Below are 15,966 nucleotides of genomic sequence, written 5' to 3' on the forward strand. Positions count from 1 at the left end.
TTATGATCGGAGCATGTTTGGGTTAGTAATTAGCGCCCAGTACAGATTTTTCAAGTCTCTTGGTGCTTAAGAGGCCATTGAAAATCCAGGTCTTCCCCATACTATCATACCCAAACATTCTCCAATGGGGACCAAACTTTGCAGGAATGTGGGGGGACCCACCCCCACATGCTTCCAAAGTCTGCTCACATTCAGAGCATGTTTGGGTTAGTAATCAGCACCCGGTGTGGATTTTTCAAGTCTCTTGTTGCTAGAGAGGCCGTGGAAAATCCGGGTCTTCCACATACAATTAGACCCAAAAATGCTCCGATGGAGACCCAACTTTGCAAGCATGTGTGGGGGGGGACCCACCCCCACATGCTTGCAAAGTTTGGTCTCATGATCGGAGCATGTTAGGGTTAGTAAAATTAGGGCGCCGTCGAGTGCGAATTTTTTAAGTCGCTTGGTGCTTAAGAGGCCATGGAAAATCCAGATCTTCCCCATACCATCCTATACCCAAAAATGCTCTTATGGGGACCAAACTTTGCAAGCATGTGGGGGGGGCCAACGCCCACATGCTTGCAAAATTTGATAATGATCAGAGCATGTTTGGGTTAGTAATTAGCGCCCACTGCGGATTTTTCAAGTCTCTCGGTGCTTGAGAGGCCATTGAAAATCCGGGTCTTCCCTATACCATCATACCCAAACATTCTCCAATGGGGACCAAACTTAGCAAGCATATGGGGAAACCCACCCCCACATTCTTGCAAAGTTTGGTCACATTCAAAGCATGTTTGGGTTAGTAATCAGCGCCCGGTGTGGATTTTTCAAGTCTCTTGTTTGCTAGAGAGGCCATGGAAAATCCGGGTCTTCCACATACCATTGTACCCAAAAATGCTCCGATAGGGACCCAACTTTGCAAGCATGTGTGGGGGACAGAGCATGTTTGGGTTAGTAATTAGCGCCGAGCTGTGCAAATTTTTCAAGTCTCTTGGTGTTTAAGAGGCCATGAAAAATCCAGGTCTTCCCCATACCATCGTACCCAAACATGCTCTGATGGGGACCAAACTTTTTCATGCACGTGGGGGGGGGAGGGGGGGGGCACTCCAACATGCTTGCAAAGTTTGGTTATGATCGGAGCATGTTTGGGTTAGTAATTCTAGCCTGGTGCCGATTTTTCAAGTCTCTCGGTGCTGAAGAGGCCATGGAAAATCCGGGTCTTTCCCATACCATCGTACCCAAACATGCTCCAATGGGGATCAAAATTTGCAAGCATGTGGAAGGGGCCCACTTTCACATTCTTGCACCATTTGGTCATGATCGGAGCATGTTTAAGTTAGTAATTAGCGCCCATTGCGGATTTTTCAAGTCTCTTAGTGCTTAAGAGGCCATGGAAAATCCGAGTCTACTCCATACCATCATACCCAAACATGCTACGATGGGGACCAAACTTTGCAAGCATGTGGGGAGACCCACTCCCACATGCTTGCAAAGTTTGGTCACACTTAGAGCATGTTTGGGTTAGTAATCAACACCCGGTGTGGATTTTTCAAGTCTCTTGTTGCTAGAGAGGCCATGGAGAATCCGGGTCCTCCCCATACCATTTTAACAAAACATGTGTGGGGGACCCAAATTTGCAAGCATGTGTGGGGGACCCACCCCCACATGCTTGCAAAGTTTGGTCATTAGAGCATGTTTGGGTTAGTAATTAGCGCCCAGTGCGGATTCTTCAAGTCTCTTGGTGCTTAACAGGCCATGAAAAATCCCATACCATCGTACCCAAACATGCTCCGACGGGGACCAAACTTTGCAAGCATGTGGGGGGAACCCACTCCCACATGCTTACAAAGTTTGATCATGGATCGGAGCATGTTTGGGTTAGTAATTAGCGCCCAGTGTGGATTTTTCAAGTTTCTTGGTGCTTAAGAGGCCATGGAAATTCTGGGTCTTCTCCATACCATCATACCCAAACATGCTCCAATGGGGACCAACCTTTGCAAGCATGTGGGGGGACCCACCCCCACATGCTTACAAAGTTTGGTCACATTTAGAGCATGTTTGGGTTAGTAATCAGCACCCGGTGTGGAGTTTCAAGTCTCTCGTTTGCTAGAGAGGCCATGGAAAATCCGGGTCTTCCACATACCATTAGACCCAGAAATGCTCCGATGGGGACCCAAATTTGCAAGCATGTGTGGGGGACCCACCCCCATATGCTTGCAAAGTTTAGTCACAGTCGGAGCATGTTTGGGTTAGTAATTAGCACCGAGTGCGAATTTTTTAAGTCTCTTGGTGCTTAAGAGGCCATGGAAAATCTAGGTCTTCCCCATACCATCGTACCCAAACATGCTTCGATGGGGACCAAACTTTGCGCACGAGGGGGAGGGCACCCCCACATGCTTTGCAAAGTTTCGTTATGATCGGAGCATGTTTGGGTTAGTAATTATAGCGTGGTGCCGATTTTTCAAGTCTCTCGGTGCTGAAGAGGCCATGGAAAATCCGGGTCTTCCCCATACCATCATACCCAAACATGCTCCGATGGGGACCAAACTTTGCAAGCATGTAAGAGGGGTCCACACCCACATGCTTAAAAAGTTTGTTCATGATCGAAGCATGTAAGAGGGGTCCACATGCTTGAAAAGTTTGTTCATGATCGAAGCATGTTTGGGTTAGTAATTAGCGCGCCAGTGTGGATTTTTCAATTCTCTTAGTGCTTAAGATGCCATGGAAAATCCGGGTCTACCCCATACCATCATACTCAAACATGCTACGATGGGGACCAAACTTTGCAAGCATGTGGAAGGGGCCCACGCCTGTTGAGATATCGAGCTCGTCTAGTGAGGCGGTGGACACTGATGACCCGCCTGGGGGATAGGCCCCACACTTACACCACTGGCATGGTTGGTGAGATCATGGGAGATATGCGGCCAGTGGGATGACAGGCTGTGTGACAGCCATTCTAGAGACTGGCATAGTTATAGCGCCAGCTCATTTAGTCGGGTTCACACTATAGAGAACCCGTGTATGTATTGGTTGAGTACCTTTCATATTGTGTGTACTCTTATTCTTGTATATGGTGTGTTGAGTACCTGACAACGATGCCGCCTTAACTGTGTCTACCACCGCTTGCAAGTTTTGCCCTCTTTTTCGCAGAGGGTAAGAGCTTCAACTACTCTTCCCTATTTGTGTTGGTGACTACACCCTTGTCGGGAGCTCTACAGGAGGCACCGGCAAACGATCTCTGATTGAGGAGCTTTCTTCGCGGGAGTAAAGCTATAGGGCAACTATCGGGTCCTATCGGACAAAATTTTCTGGGCCGAAAACGCGTTTCGAGCGCGTCTGGACCTCCGTTTTTCAGAAAGCAGGCGATTTCGAGCACTGCGGGTAAGTCATCGATTCTCTACAGAACTCTGTTTTAAGAACTGCAGGAAGACAGATTGACTGTGCAGACACTGTGGGTGCTGCAAGAGGTCAACAGTTGCCATTGGGTGTATGTATGCACATTGAAGTCACTGGTTGTGACATTTGAGAGTACTACAGTACCGCTGTGCAGAAAATACAGCAGTTTGTGCAGAAAAACCAGAGTGCAGTTTTTGGTAAAACTGTGTGTTTGGCAAGATGTCAAATGATGGGATAACTCAGATTGTGGCTGAGAAGCTTGATAAGAAGAACTTCCATGCTTGGAGGTTCAGGTTGACGAATTTCCTGATGGGAAAAGGCTATTGGGACTACATAGAAGGTGAGCATGAAGAGACACCGGAGATACCGGATATAAATCCAACTGCTGCAGATGTGAAAGAGTTTAAAGACTGGAACCAAGGAGCCAGGAAGGTTATGTATTGGCTATCCATTAGTATACAGGACACCATGATTGGGCACATTCAGGATGCCAAGTCCCCCAAGGAGGCGTGGGACACCTTGGTAAAGCTCTATGAAACAAATACCAAGGCACATACAGTTGAAGAATGAACTTCATACTGTGGAGAAAAAGAGCATGTTTGTGAATGACTATGCGCTGAAGATAAAGGGTATTGTGGAATCCCTTGCATCTATTGGTGTGTCAGTAGATGATGATGATAAGGTGGAGGTCTGTCTACGTGGTCTCGGGCCATAATACAAGGCGTTCAAGACGTCTATTTAGACTCGGGAAAACATTCCCAACTTTACAGATTTGGTGTCGATGCTGATTATCGAAGAGAAGAGCTTGGGTGAAGACCAACAGTCTTCACAAAGCAAAAACAGTTCAGAGCAACAGGCCTTCTACACGAGTTCAGGAAGAGGACGAGGTAGAGGAGGCCGTGGACGCGGTCAAGGAGGTGGCCGAACAGGTAATCAGAATTATGGCCAGTAGCAGCAGCAGCAGCAACAACAGTCCCAGAATCAACAACAACAACACGCAGGTGGAAGAGGTAAATTCAGAGGCAGGGGGAGTCAAAGAGGCCGTGGAAATTAGCAAAGGCAATATAATGATGCACGTGAATGCTATTATTGTGGTAAGCCTGGACATGTGCAGGCAGAATGTTATAAGAAGCAGGCTGACATGCAAAATGGAAAAGTGCAGCAAAACAACTCCACAAGCAGAAATAATGAGGATAATGAAAGGTTGTTTGTTATGCAGCATGTCGTGAATGCCATGTCTGAAAATGTTGATGCAGCACAAAAAGATAATGTATGGTATGTGGATTCAGGCGCTTCGAACCACATGACGAGTCATGGGCAGTGGTTCAAGGAGATGAAAAACCCGGAAAGACCAGGTTTTGTGGAAACAGGGGATGACACTGCTCATCCAATTGTCCATGTTGGAGATGTGCCATTGTCTATGCAGGATGGCAAAGTGAAGTACCTTGCAGATGTACATGTACCGAACATAACAAAGAATCTGGTTTCAGTTGGCCAGATGATTGAGCAGGGTTTGCAGGTTCGGTTTAACCCTGATGGTTGTTATGTCGAAGACTTCAAAGACAAGTGCAGGTTGGTTGCAAAAGGCAACAGAGTGGGCAGAATGTTTATGTTGAATGTAGACATGCCTGAAATGAGTGCTGCGATGTTTGCAAATGGTTCAGGAATTGTTGCAAACACAGACATTTGGCATAAAAGGATTGGACATGTAAATGTGCAGAGATTGAAGTCTATGCAGACCAAAGGAATTGTGACAGGGCTGCCAAAATTTAAAGTGGAAGGTATGCAGAAAATATGTGAAGCATGCCAATTTGGGAAGCAAACAAAGCATGTGTTTCCACATAACAGATATGTGAGCAGAAATGCACTAGATGCTGTGCATTCAGATGTATGGGGTCCTACGACGACCATATCTATGGGAGGCTGCAGGTATTATGTGACTTTCATTGATGACCACACAAGGAAAGTGTGGGTATATTTCATGAAAGAGAAGAGTGAGGTGTTCACTCACTTTCAGAATTTCAGAGTTTTGGTTGAAAAGCAAACAGGGAAATATGTCAAGTGCCTAAGGTCAGATGGAGGGGGAGAATATTTCTCCAATGAGTTCTCTGAATTTTTGAAGAAGAATGGTATTCGGAGACAGTTTACATGCAGATACACTCCGCAGCAAAATGGAGTTGCTGAGCGAAAAAACAGGCACATTGCTGAGATTGCACGGGCATTGATGGAAGAGAAGAATATGCCGCATTGCTATTGGGCTGAGGCTGTTTCTACAGCAGTATACATCATGAACAGGACTCCAACTGCAGCCATACATGATGTAACTCCAGAGGAGAGGTTTACTGGCAGAAAACCAGATTTGTCTCATCTGAAAGTCTTTGGATGCATTACATATGTGCATATGCCAGATGAGCTGAGAACTAAGTTGGATCCAAAAGCTGAAAAATGTGTGTTTATTGGATACTCCCTTGAGCAAAAGGGATACAGGTGTTATAACCCTGCTACACGTGAGTTGAGGGTAAGCAGGGATGTTGTCTTTGATGAGATGAGCAGCTGGTATGCTGCTGAAAAAGAAGCTGTTGGGGCTGATGTGAGTGGAAGTGTGGTTGCACAGAATGCAGGTCAGCAATCACAGTCTGTGAGTGGACCAGGAGAGTCCTCATCTAGTGGGTCTGTTGATAGACCATGGAGTGGCAGGCTGCATCATAATACCAATCCTGCAAATGTGATTAGTACATCACATAAAGGAAAAGAGAAAGTGGTTGAGCCCCTTGGTATGCCTGACATTTCTGCAGGGCATTCTCATGTTGATGGAGAGTCTAGTGGCTCAGATATGAGCCTTGATGAGGAGCTTGGGATCCCAGCTATGAGAACACCTGGTGTAAAGAAGGCTATGGAAGCCATGAATGAAAAGCTGCGAAGATCAGGGAGAGTGAAGAACCCTGTGCAGAGATTTACATATGATGGTTATGTGGCACATCACTATGCATATATGGCAAAGGTTGTGCAGGTTGTAGAGCCCACATGCATTGATGAGGCTGTTGGAAATGTGTGTTGGGAGAAAGCTATGGATGAGGAGATGGATGCACTATATGGAAATGAAACTTGGGATTTAGTGCAATTACCTGAAGGCAAGAAAGCCATTGGATACAAGTGGGTGTACAAAGTAAAACATAACAGTGATGGAAGCATAAACAGGTACAAGGCTAGATTGGTAGCCAAAGGATATGCGCAGAGATATGGCATTGATTATGAGGAAACTTTCAGCCCAGTTGCCAAGATGGCAACAGCAGTGAGAGTTGTGATAGCAGTGGCTACGTCAAAGCAATGGTCTTTACATCAGATGGATGTAAAGAATGCATTCTTGCATGGGGATTTGCAAGAAGAGGTGTATATGTTGCAGCCACCTGGTTATGAGGATGTGAGTCACCCCGAGCATGTTTGCAGGTTGAAGAAAGCCTTGTATGGCTTAAAACAAGCACCAAGAGCATGGTCTGACAAGATTTCTGAATATCTTGTCACTATTGGCTTTCATGTAGCCAATGCAGATTTCTCGCTGTATGTGAGACATGGTGATAGAGGAGTTGTGCTTGTTGTCATCTATGTAGATGACTTGATCATTACGGGGGACCATGATGTAGAGATCTTTGATGTAAAGATCTTGCCTAGACAGAAGTTCGAGATGAAGGATCTGGGGGAGCTCAGATATTTCTTGGGCATTGAGGTGATTAGGTCACCACATGGTATTGGATTACTGCAGAGACAGTATGGCTTGGACATGTTGTCCAAGTATGGTATGACAGGCTGTAAGCCTATTTCTGTGCCATTGGATCAGAATGGCAAGTTGAGTGCCGATTCAGGAGAGATCTTGGAGGATCCTACTATGTATAGGCACATAGTAGGAAGTTTGATCTACATGACGATCACCAGACCAGATTTGAGCTATGTTGTTGGGTTGGTGAGTCAGTTCATGCAGGTTCCACGGAAACCACATTTGGATGCAGTGAGACGCACACTGAGGTATGTGAAGTCTACTTTGCATTGTGGACTATTCTATGAGACTGGGACAGAGATATGTGTACATGGGTACACAGATGGGTACCCATGTACTATTCTATGAGACTGGGACAGAGATATGTGTACATGGGTACACAGATGCTGATTGGGCTGGTAGTATCTCAGACAGAAGATCTACCAGTGGCTTCATGTTTTCTTTGGGGAGTGCTACTGTGACTTGGAGTAGCAAGAAGCAGCCTACGACTGCTCTATCGAGTACAGAGGCCGAGTACAGAGGAGATGCTATGGCAGCATGTGAGGTAGCTTGGTTGAGGAAGCTACTTGCAGATTTGGGTCTATCAGTGGATAGACAAGTTGTCATTTTCTGTGACAACATTAGCAGTATACAGTTGGCCAGGAACCCAGTATTTCATGCTCGTACGAAGCACATAGAGGTCCACTACCACTTCATCAGAGAGAAGGTCTTGGCAAGAGACCTTGACCTTGTTTATGTCAGCACAGAGGATCACGTAGCTGACATCTTCACCAAAGCATTATGTACAGAGAAGCTCCGCAGATTCAGGGCTTCGCTTAGTGTACATGAGATGGAGTTGAGCTCGAGGGGGAGTGTTGAGATATCGAGCTCGTCTAGTGAGGCGGTGGACACTGATGACCCGCCTGGGGGATAGGCCCCACACTTACACCACTGGCATGGTTGGTGAGATCATGGGAGATATGCGGCCAATGGGATGACCGGCTGTGTGACAGCCATTCTAGAGACTGGCATAGTTATAGCGCCAGCTCATTTAGTCGGGTTTACACTATAGAGAACCCGTGTATGTATTGGTTGAGTACCTTTCATATTATGTGTACTCTTATTCTTGTATATGGTGTGTTGAGTGTTGAGTGAAGAAGAAGAAGATTTCAGCCTCTCACCTTGTGTGTTCTCTATTAGGGTTTTGTGAGTGTGTGTGTGTGCTTGCAAGAGCTCAAGCTCTCTTCCCCCCTGCATCTTTTCAACGTCCACATGCTTGCAAAGTTTGGTCATGAGATCAGAGCATATTTGGGTTAGTAATTAGCACCCAGTGTGGATTCTTCAATTAGCACCCACCAGTGCGGATTCTTCAAGTCTCTTGGTGCTTAAGAGGCCATGAAAAATCCGGGTCTTCCCCATACCATCGTACCCAAACATGCTCCGGTGTGAACCAAACATTGCAAGCTTGTGGGGGGGACCCACTCCCACATGCTTGCAAAGTTTGTTCATGATTGGAGCATTCTTGGGTTAGTAATTAGCACCCAGTGTGGATTTTTCAAGTTTATTGGTGCTTAAGAGGCCATTAAAAATCCGGGTCTTCCCCATACCATCGTACTCAAACATGATTTGATGGGGACCAAACTTTGCAAGCATGTGGGGGGCTCACTCCCACATGCTTTAAAGTTTGGTCATGATCGAAGCATTTTTGGGTTAGTAATTAGCGCCCGGTGCGGATTTCTCAAGTCTGTTGGTGCTTAAGAGGCCATGGAAAATCCGGTTCTTCCCCATACCATCATAGCCAAACATTCTCCGATGGGGACCAAACTTTGCAAGCATGTGGGGGGACCCACCCCCACATGCTTGCAAAGTTTGGTCACTTTAGTGCATGTTTGGGTTAGTAATTAGCGCTAGGTGTGGATTTTTAAAGTCTCCTGTTGCTAGAGAGGCCATGGAATATCCGGGTCTTCCCCATACCATTGTACCCAAACATGCTCCGATGGGACCGAACTTTGCAAGCATGTGTGGAAGACCCACCCTTACATGCTCCGATGGGGACCGAACTTTGCATGCATGTGTGGGGGACCCACCTCCACATGCTTGTAAAGTTTGGTCTCGAATCAGAACATGTTTGGGTTAGTAATTAATGCCCAGTGCAGATTTTTCAAGTCTTTAATTGCATAAGAGGCCATGGAAAATCTAGGTCTTCCCCATACCATCATACCTAAACATACTCCGATGGGGACCTAACTTTTCAAGAACGTGGGGGGGGGAGGCACCACCACATGCTTGCAAAGTTTGGTTATGATTGGAGCATGTTTAGGTTAGTAATTAGAGCCCGGTGCGGATTTCTCAAGTCTCTCGGTGTGCTGAAGAGGCCATGAAAATCCGGGTCTTCCCCATACCATCGTACCCAAACATGCTTCAATGGGGATCAAACTTTGCAAGCACATGGGGGGGCTACCCCCACCTTCTTTCAAAGTCTGGTTATGATCGGAGCATATTTGGGTTAGTAATTAGAGCCCGATGCGGATTTCTCAAGTCTCTCGGTGCTGAAGAGGCCATGGAAAATCTGGGTCTTCCCCATACCATCGTATACCCAAAAATGCTTCGATGGGGACCAAACTTTGCAAGCATGTGGGGGGACCCACCCGCACATGCTTGCAAAGTTTGGTCACATTCAGAGCATGTTTGGGTTAGTAATCAACACCCGGTGTGGATTTTTCAAGTCTCTTATTGCTAGAGAGGCCATGGAAAATCCGGGTCTTCCCCATACCATTGTACCCAAACATTTTCCAATGGGGACCCAACTTTGCAAGCATGTGTAGGGGAACCTCATGCACCTCCAATACTTGATCATTGTTTGCATCAAGAATGGCCCAATTCAAAATATGTTGACTTACCAAGACACACAAAAGAGGCAAACATATTTCAAACCAACTTTTATTATAGTTCTGATGTTTGCCTCTTTGTTGCATGTTGTCATTTGTTACATAATTAGTGCAAGCCATGAATCATCATACATCAATAGGAAAAACTTTCACCTTCAGCCTGGATCTTGCACAAATTTCAAATCGAAAACTTGTGAAGCACTTCCTCGCACATGTACAAAGTACATATATCAACTAAAGAACTGCTAACAAGATTTTCATACAATCCTTCCTTTGCTTTTGGAAATGGGTATCTTAGCTCATCATGGTACTTTTGTAGTAGATCAATCCTTCCTTTGCTTTTGGAAATGGGTATCCAAGCTCATCATGGTACCTTTGTAGCAGATCAAAGTAAGTGTCCCTACAACAAAAGAAAGACATCTTTGACATCAGTTCACCTTCCCACAATGAAAAGGGACAATTGGGGTATAAAACCATGTACTCATTCAACTAATTATTGTTCTTGTTATGATAACATATGTGAGGAAGCCCTAAAATGACAAGGAGAAAGACATGGGGGAAAGGCAATGAAGCATCATGCCTATTATTCATGTCCAACTCTGTTTTGTCGCTCGCAATTCAAATTTACACTCTAGCCAATACCATTGCTCATAGTGCCTTTCTCACACCACTGCATGCTTGTATCCGCTTGTTTAAAGCAGTGCACTTGATTATGTTTCCCTTCTACAATACACATCATGATATACAAAAAATAATCATACTTGTTGCAAATTCTACAAAATTTACCAAAAAATGAAATGGTTCATAAAGCATCATGCAACCTTGCATATTGTCATAATGGGAGTGACACATAGGAGAAGTATATACCAGATTTGAGTCACGGATCTTACACGTGGGGAGAAGGATAGTGTCTGTTACCATTGGGCATATCTAGACCTCTCACAGCTGTTGTGTCATGTTGTTCCAACTCCCGATTTCAAATTTCATTGTTCAATGTTTGCCTCCTTCAAGACTACCTTCCCACTTGGAGCTTCTGTTGATATGTCCCCCAAGACTGTGACTTCTGCTACATCATCAGGGGTAATGTCGAGGACAATTAAAAAGTGGATGCTGCAAGTCCTAGTTCAAGAAAAACCACACAACCAATATGTCAAACAAATAAGAACAACATGAGGCCTAGCCAATTAAACTCAATAGATCCATCTCATGACTACCTGTCACGTGCACTGATGACACACTGGTAGCTGAGCTCAGGTTTCACCTCCAAAGGGTGTTCCATGAAGGGATCTAGGAAAATTGGTATTTTACTCCCTTCTAGGAAGGGTGCTAGAAGGGAGTTCCTAGGCAGCCTCCATGCAGCAAAGTGTTGGCAAACTACTCCCTTCCCTTCTACACTACACATCATGATACACATAGCAACTAGTTATAGTCACATAAAAATTTACATGATATTAATCAAACAATAGATGAGACCTTACACAATAGCATAATAGATTATGATTCATCATGATGAGAAGAAAGAAGAGAATGATGTGTAGAGAGGCAATGAAGAATTATACCTGCAATTCATGTTCAGTTCTGCTTTACCGCAATTTGGACATATACTCCAGCCAACACCATTGCTCATGGCCATTTATCATAGCCGTGTATCCAATACACGATTTTATGCTCTTGTCCAAAGCAGTCCCTTTTAAACTACAAATCAGGGAACACATAGCAAATACCTATAATTGTAGCAAGTTCTTCATAGCATTAATTGTGAGAAACCCAAACAACAAAAGCACAATGCATCATCATTTATTCCACATTGACATTTGAATTACAAAATTACCTTGAGGGTACACCACCCAAAAGTTTTGTGCAATATCAAGCCAACTGTAGATCTCAGCTCCTACAACATATAGTACTTGCCTGTATTTTAAAAAGATAAGATCAACATTTTTATTTTGCATGTAATATCCATCAAAAGCTCTTACAACCATTTCCTTGAGAGTAAAAAACATAAAGATTTGTCCAAAATAAGTGCAAACATGAACTCCTAGAAAATATAGCAATTGAATTTATTTACAAAAGATAATATCAACACTTCTCTCTCACATGTGATGCTATGTCAACAACATCAAGATTCATGCCACCTCGACATTTGCCTCACTGTCTGTTAACAAGATATTATCCTCTCCCTAAAAGGGGAGTTGGATTGACATTAGGGCTGCTCAGAGTCTTAGCAAGAGCGGAGGATTTACATCTTACACTCTTGGGGTTAGGAGATCTCTTGTTAAATACTATTAGGATTAGATATAATTAGTGTTAGATATTGGTAAATAGTCTTAGTGTTACATATTGATCGTAATACAAGTACTAATAGGTCCAACATTTATAAGTATTCAATACTACTAACATTGATACAGTTAAATAGTAATACTAATAGCATCTTTAAGTATCTAGTGCAAACATCAACAATATGTGGAGTGAGCTCACTTGCTCTCTCAGAGGCCGTTGGGAATCATAGCATTCAATGCAAATCTCGAGCATTACATTGATATGTGTTGATCAAATACTAATACTATTAGTGTTAGGTGTTATTAGATACTAACTAATGCTTACATTAGTTAGTGTTAGGTGTTATTAGATACTATTAGTGTTAGGTGTTATTAGATACTAACTAATGCTTACATTAAATTGAGTCTGATCTAGCTAATCCTAAATTTGTAAATCTAATATAACTATAAAACTAACTCCAATTATTCTACTACTAATTGTTCTAATATTGACTAATATTAAGTGTATGCAATACTAATTAATAGTACTTAGTTAGTAAATGTTCTAAATATTGATCCTAACCTAGCTAATACTAACTATATGAACTGATCCAAACTATCCAACTAATACTACTACTAGCTTTTGTACTACTAAACGTATTTGTGTTAGTCTTATACTAACTATAGGCCCATATTAACAATAAGTCTATTCAACTTATACTGATTAGATACTAATTCAAACTAATTGTATCTAATACTAACATTTAGACTGCTATCAAAAAATAATCTGTTGTGAATTGTTCCTAACTATTATGAATTGTTCTAGTTTTGGACTGTTCCTGTTCTGAATTGTTCCAAACTAAATGTTCTGGACTGTTCTAAACTAATACTAATAGTGTTAGATACTATCAGTGCTAGATATTTGGTGTTAGTCTTATACTTATACTAACCTAACTATTACTAATTCTGATACTACATCAAATCTCTCTTGCATAGCTTGATAGATATAACTCCCTCTTTACCAAGGTCTACCCATATGAATTTGAAAATGAGAAATATAAAGCTTACCAGTTAAAATAAGTAGCTCATGCAATAGTTAGGAGTTAAACCAAAAATATTGCAAAAAACAGGAAGTGGTGATCACCCTGCAAAACAATAGAATAAAGTAAGAGACTATACCACAAGCAATGAAATCAAAGAGGGAGACCATCAGCAACCCTAAACCTTGAAAAGTATAAAAACAAGATAACAGAGTGTGCCAATAAGAGAAGAAACAAAGCAAGTGAAACTTGCCAGAAAATTTTTCACAGATTTGGATGGACATGCTCAAATGCTTTTTCATCTTGTAATGCATTCTTGTTAATAGTCCTTCTATGACAATTTGAGTCCCATAAAGCATACGCCTCCTCAAATGGAAATGTGCTAAGGTCATGTTTGGTAGTATACAATCTCAAACATGTATCCAAATTCTTTTCAAGTCTATTTCGCAAGTTGTTCTTTATGAAGGACAAGCTACTAAACACCCGCTCATCTTCCACTAAATCAAGAATCATTGTTTGGCATAGATCAACAAGCTTGAAGCGCTCAGACATTCTCTCCTTTAGATATAAGTTTGTCTCTAATTTCCTCCACAATCTAGTCATGGATCCAGGCTTTGATGGTTCTTCTAGCTTGCTATATTGCTCCCACATAGTTTGCCCAAAGATGCCCGACTGATTTATGAGCTCTTTGGGACAGATTAATGCATTCACTCTATTGTCATTCAGCTCCACACTTTGACCAAATTGATTTGAAATGACTTGGACTTTGTTAGTGAAGTCAATCATCAATACTCTTTTGTCTTTTTTATTGTTCCAATAGATGGGGTGAACAATTGCAAATGATTCAAGGAGTTCATCTTTGGGAAACCGTTGTTGGATCTCATCAACTAGAGTGGCGCACACAGAAATAAGCTCTTTCCTAACAAAGCTTATGAGTTGTGGAAAAGTTGACTGTTTGACTTTTCGATGCTTTTCAACTCCCTTCACCTTTCTCATGAGATGAAGTTCTATCAATTTTCCTTTTGACTTCATGCACAAACATCCTTTTTGATTATAGCATAAAAAGCTATTCTCATTCTCAATATCCAAACTAGTATTCCATTCCTCAAACTCTTTGCTTGAGAAGCTTGAGCTTTCTCCATAGAGGGTGATTAATTGCAAGCATGCGAGCTTTCGTGCTACAGTATACTCCATAATGTAACAGTCCCGTGCTTGTGCTATTTTTATTAGATGATTCATCTCTCGTAACATTGGAAGTAATCCACCAAGATATAAAAATGTTTCTGCATCAGTAAAAGGAGATCTAACAACAATGGCCTTTTCTCGCCCCTTTCCCTTCTTTAGAGCAAGTGCATGCACAGTCCCAATGATTGATTTATATTCTTCATATAGGCGCTGAACTGGACCAATGAGTGAAATCCACCTGGTATCAACTTGCTTCAAGAGCTTCTTACCTTGGCTAACTCCTTTTGCAAACACCTTAAACTAATTGAATCTTTTAGGACTCCTTGAAAAAAAAGCATATGCTTTTCTCACCAAATCCTCTATCTTCTGCAAAACAATCAAAACTTTGGAGAATCTTATAAGCCAAGTTTGTACGGTGAGCCATACAATGTATGCCAACCATGTAATGAGCATAAAGCCTCTTCAATTGGACACAAAATCCAACTCGAATCCCATGCATTACCGAACATCCATCAACACCCACACATATAATCTTTTGAGACAAATCTCTCAAGCTCATCCCACCATTTGTTGTCATGCTTTCAATTAGCAACCTCAATATAGCATTTGAAGTCGCACTACATTCCAACTTGGAGACTCCCACATAGCATACCTTTCTCACATGTTCTTCCACAAAATATGCATTTATACACACCCATGAGCGTGTGGTTACCTCATCAAGTGAGACAGCAATGAACTTGGCATTTGCTAATTTCTCTTGTATAAGCGTCCCTTGACCACTTCTGCCATGTAGTAGGCAAACTCCCAACCTGCAGTTTCACTCCAATGGTTTGTTGGAAAATGTGGAACACGAAGTCCAATGAAGCTCAAAGGGCTCTCCCACTTGGAATATTCTGACATGGGCATCCCTATGGAGAGAATGTGCAATACAATGGCAAATTGTGCAAGCGTGTATTGGTAATCCTTTAAGACCCTTTTCTCATACAAGTGTTGAATGGTTGCTCCAGCCTTTCTATCCTCTTCAAACTGCAATAAGTGAGCTTCATATTTAGCCATGTTTTGTATATGCCTACATTCACCACTACTCTTCCAACAACGAGCAACAATTTTTGTATTTCCATCAACCATCTCTTTCTCATAAACTTTTCCAAGGCGTTTCTCTATTGTGTCAAGCTTTAATTGTAGCTTGATTGATTGACCTAGCTTCCAACTACAAGCTATACAAGTAGCAAACTTTGATGACTCCTCATTTTCTGACTCCAAAGGCTGTATGATTGGATACTTTGAAACCCAATCAGCTTGGAATGTCCTCCCGATATCCCATTGACCTCTCTTCCTCTTACTTTCCTTTCTAATTGACTCTTATTCTCTTGGATTTGTTGGAGATGAGTGGTTGCTCCTTGCAATTGACTGTGTTGCATCCACTCCTACACTTTGGACATCTTGTGACGGTGTTGATGCAACAACTT

The 15,966-nt window shown here is 42.7% G+C and overlaps 1 protein-coding gene across 1 annotated transcript; it reads right to left on the minus strand.

The window, feature by feature from the left end:
* Positions 1-10,630: 10,630 nt before the first annotated feature.
* On the minus strand, positions 10,631-13,420 carry LOC147632638 (uncharacterized). Its single transcript, XM_086806904.1, has 6 exons — positions 13,341-13,420; positions 11,846-11,925; positions 11,574-11,709; positions 11,229-11,408; positions 10,905-11,133; positions 10,631-10,737 (listed from the first exon to the last, which is right to left on the minus strand). The coding sequence occupies exons 3-5, from the start codon at positions 11,645-11,647 to the stop codon at positions 10,998-11,000; spliced, it is 390 nt and encodes a 129-aa protein (XP_086663030.1). The 5' UTR covers positions 11,648-11,709; positions 11,846-11,925; positions 13,341-13,420; the 3' UTR covers positions 10,631-10,737; positions 10,905-10,997.
* Positions 13,421-15,966: the final 2,546 nt, after the last annotated feature.

This window comes from Cibotium barometz, chromosome 13 (assembly GCF_041138505.1).
Source record: "Cibotium barometz isolate CiBa-2024 chromosome 13, ASM4113850v1, whole genome shotgun sequence".
NCBI classification, from domain to species: domain Eukaryota; kingdom Viridiplantae; phylum Streptophyta; class Polypodiopsida; order Cyatheales; family Cibotiaceae; genus Cibotium; species Cibotium barometz.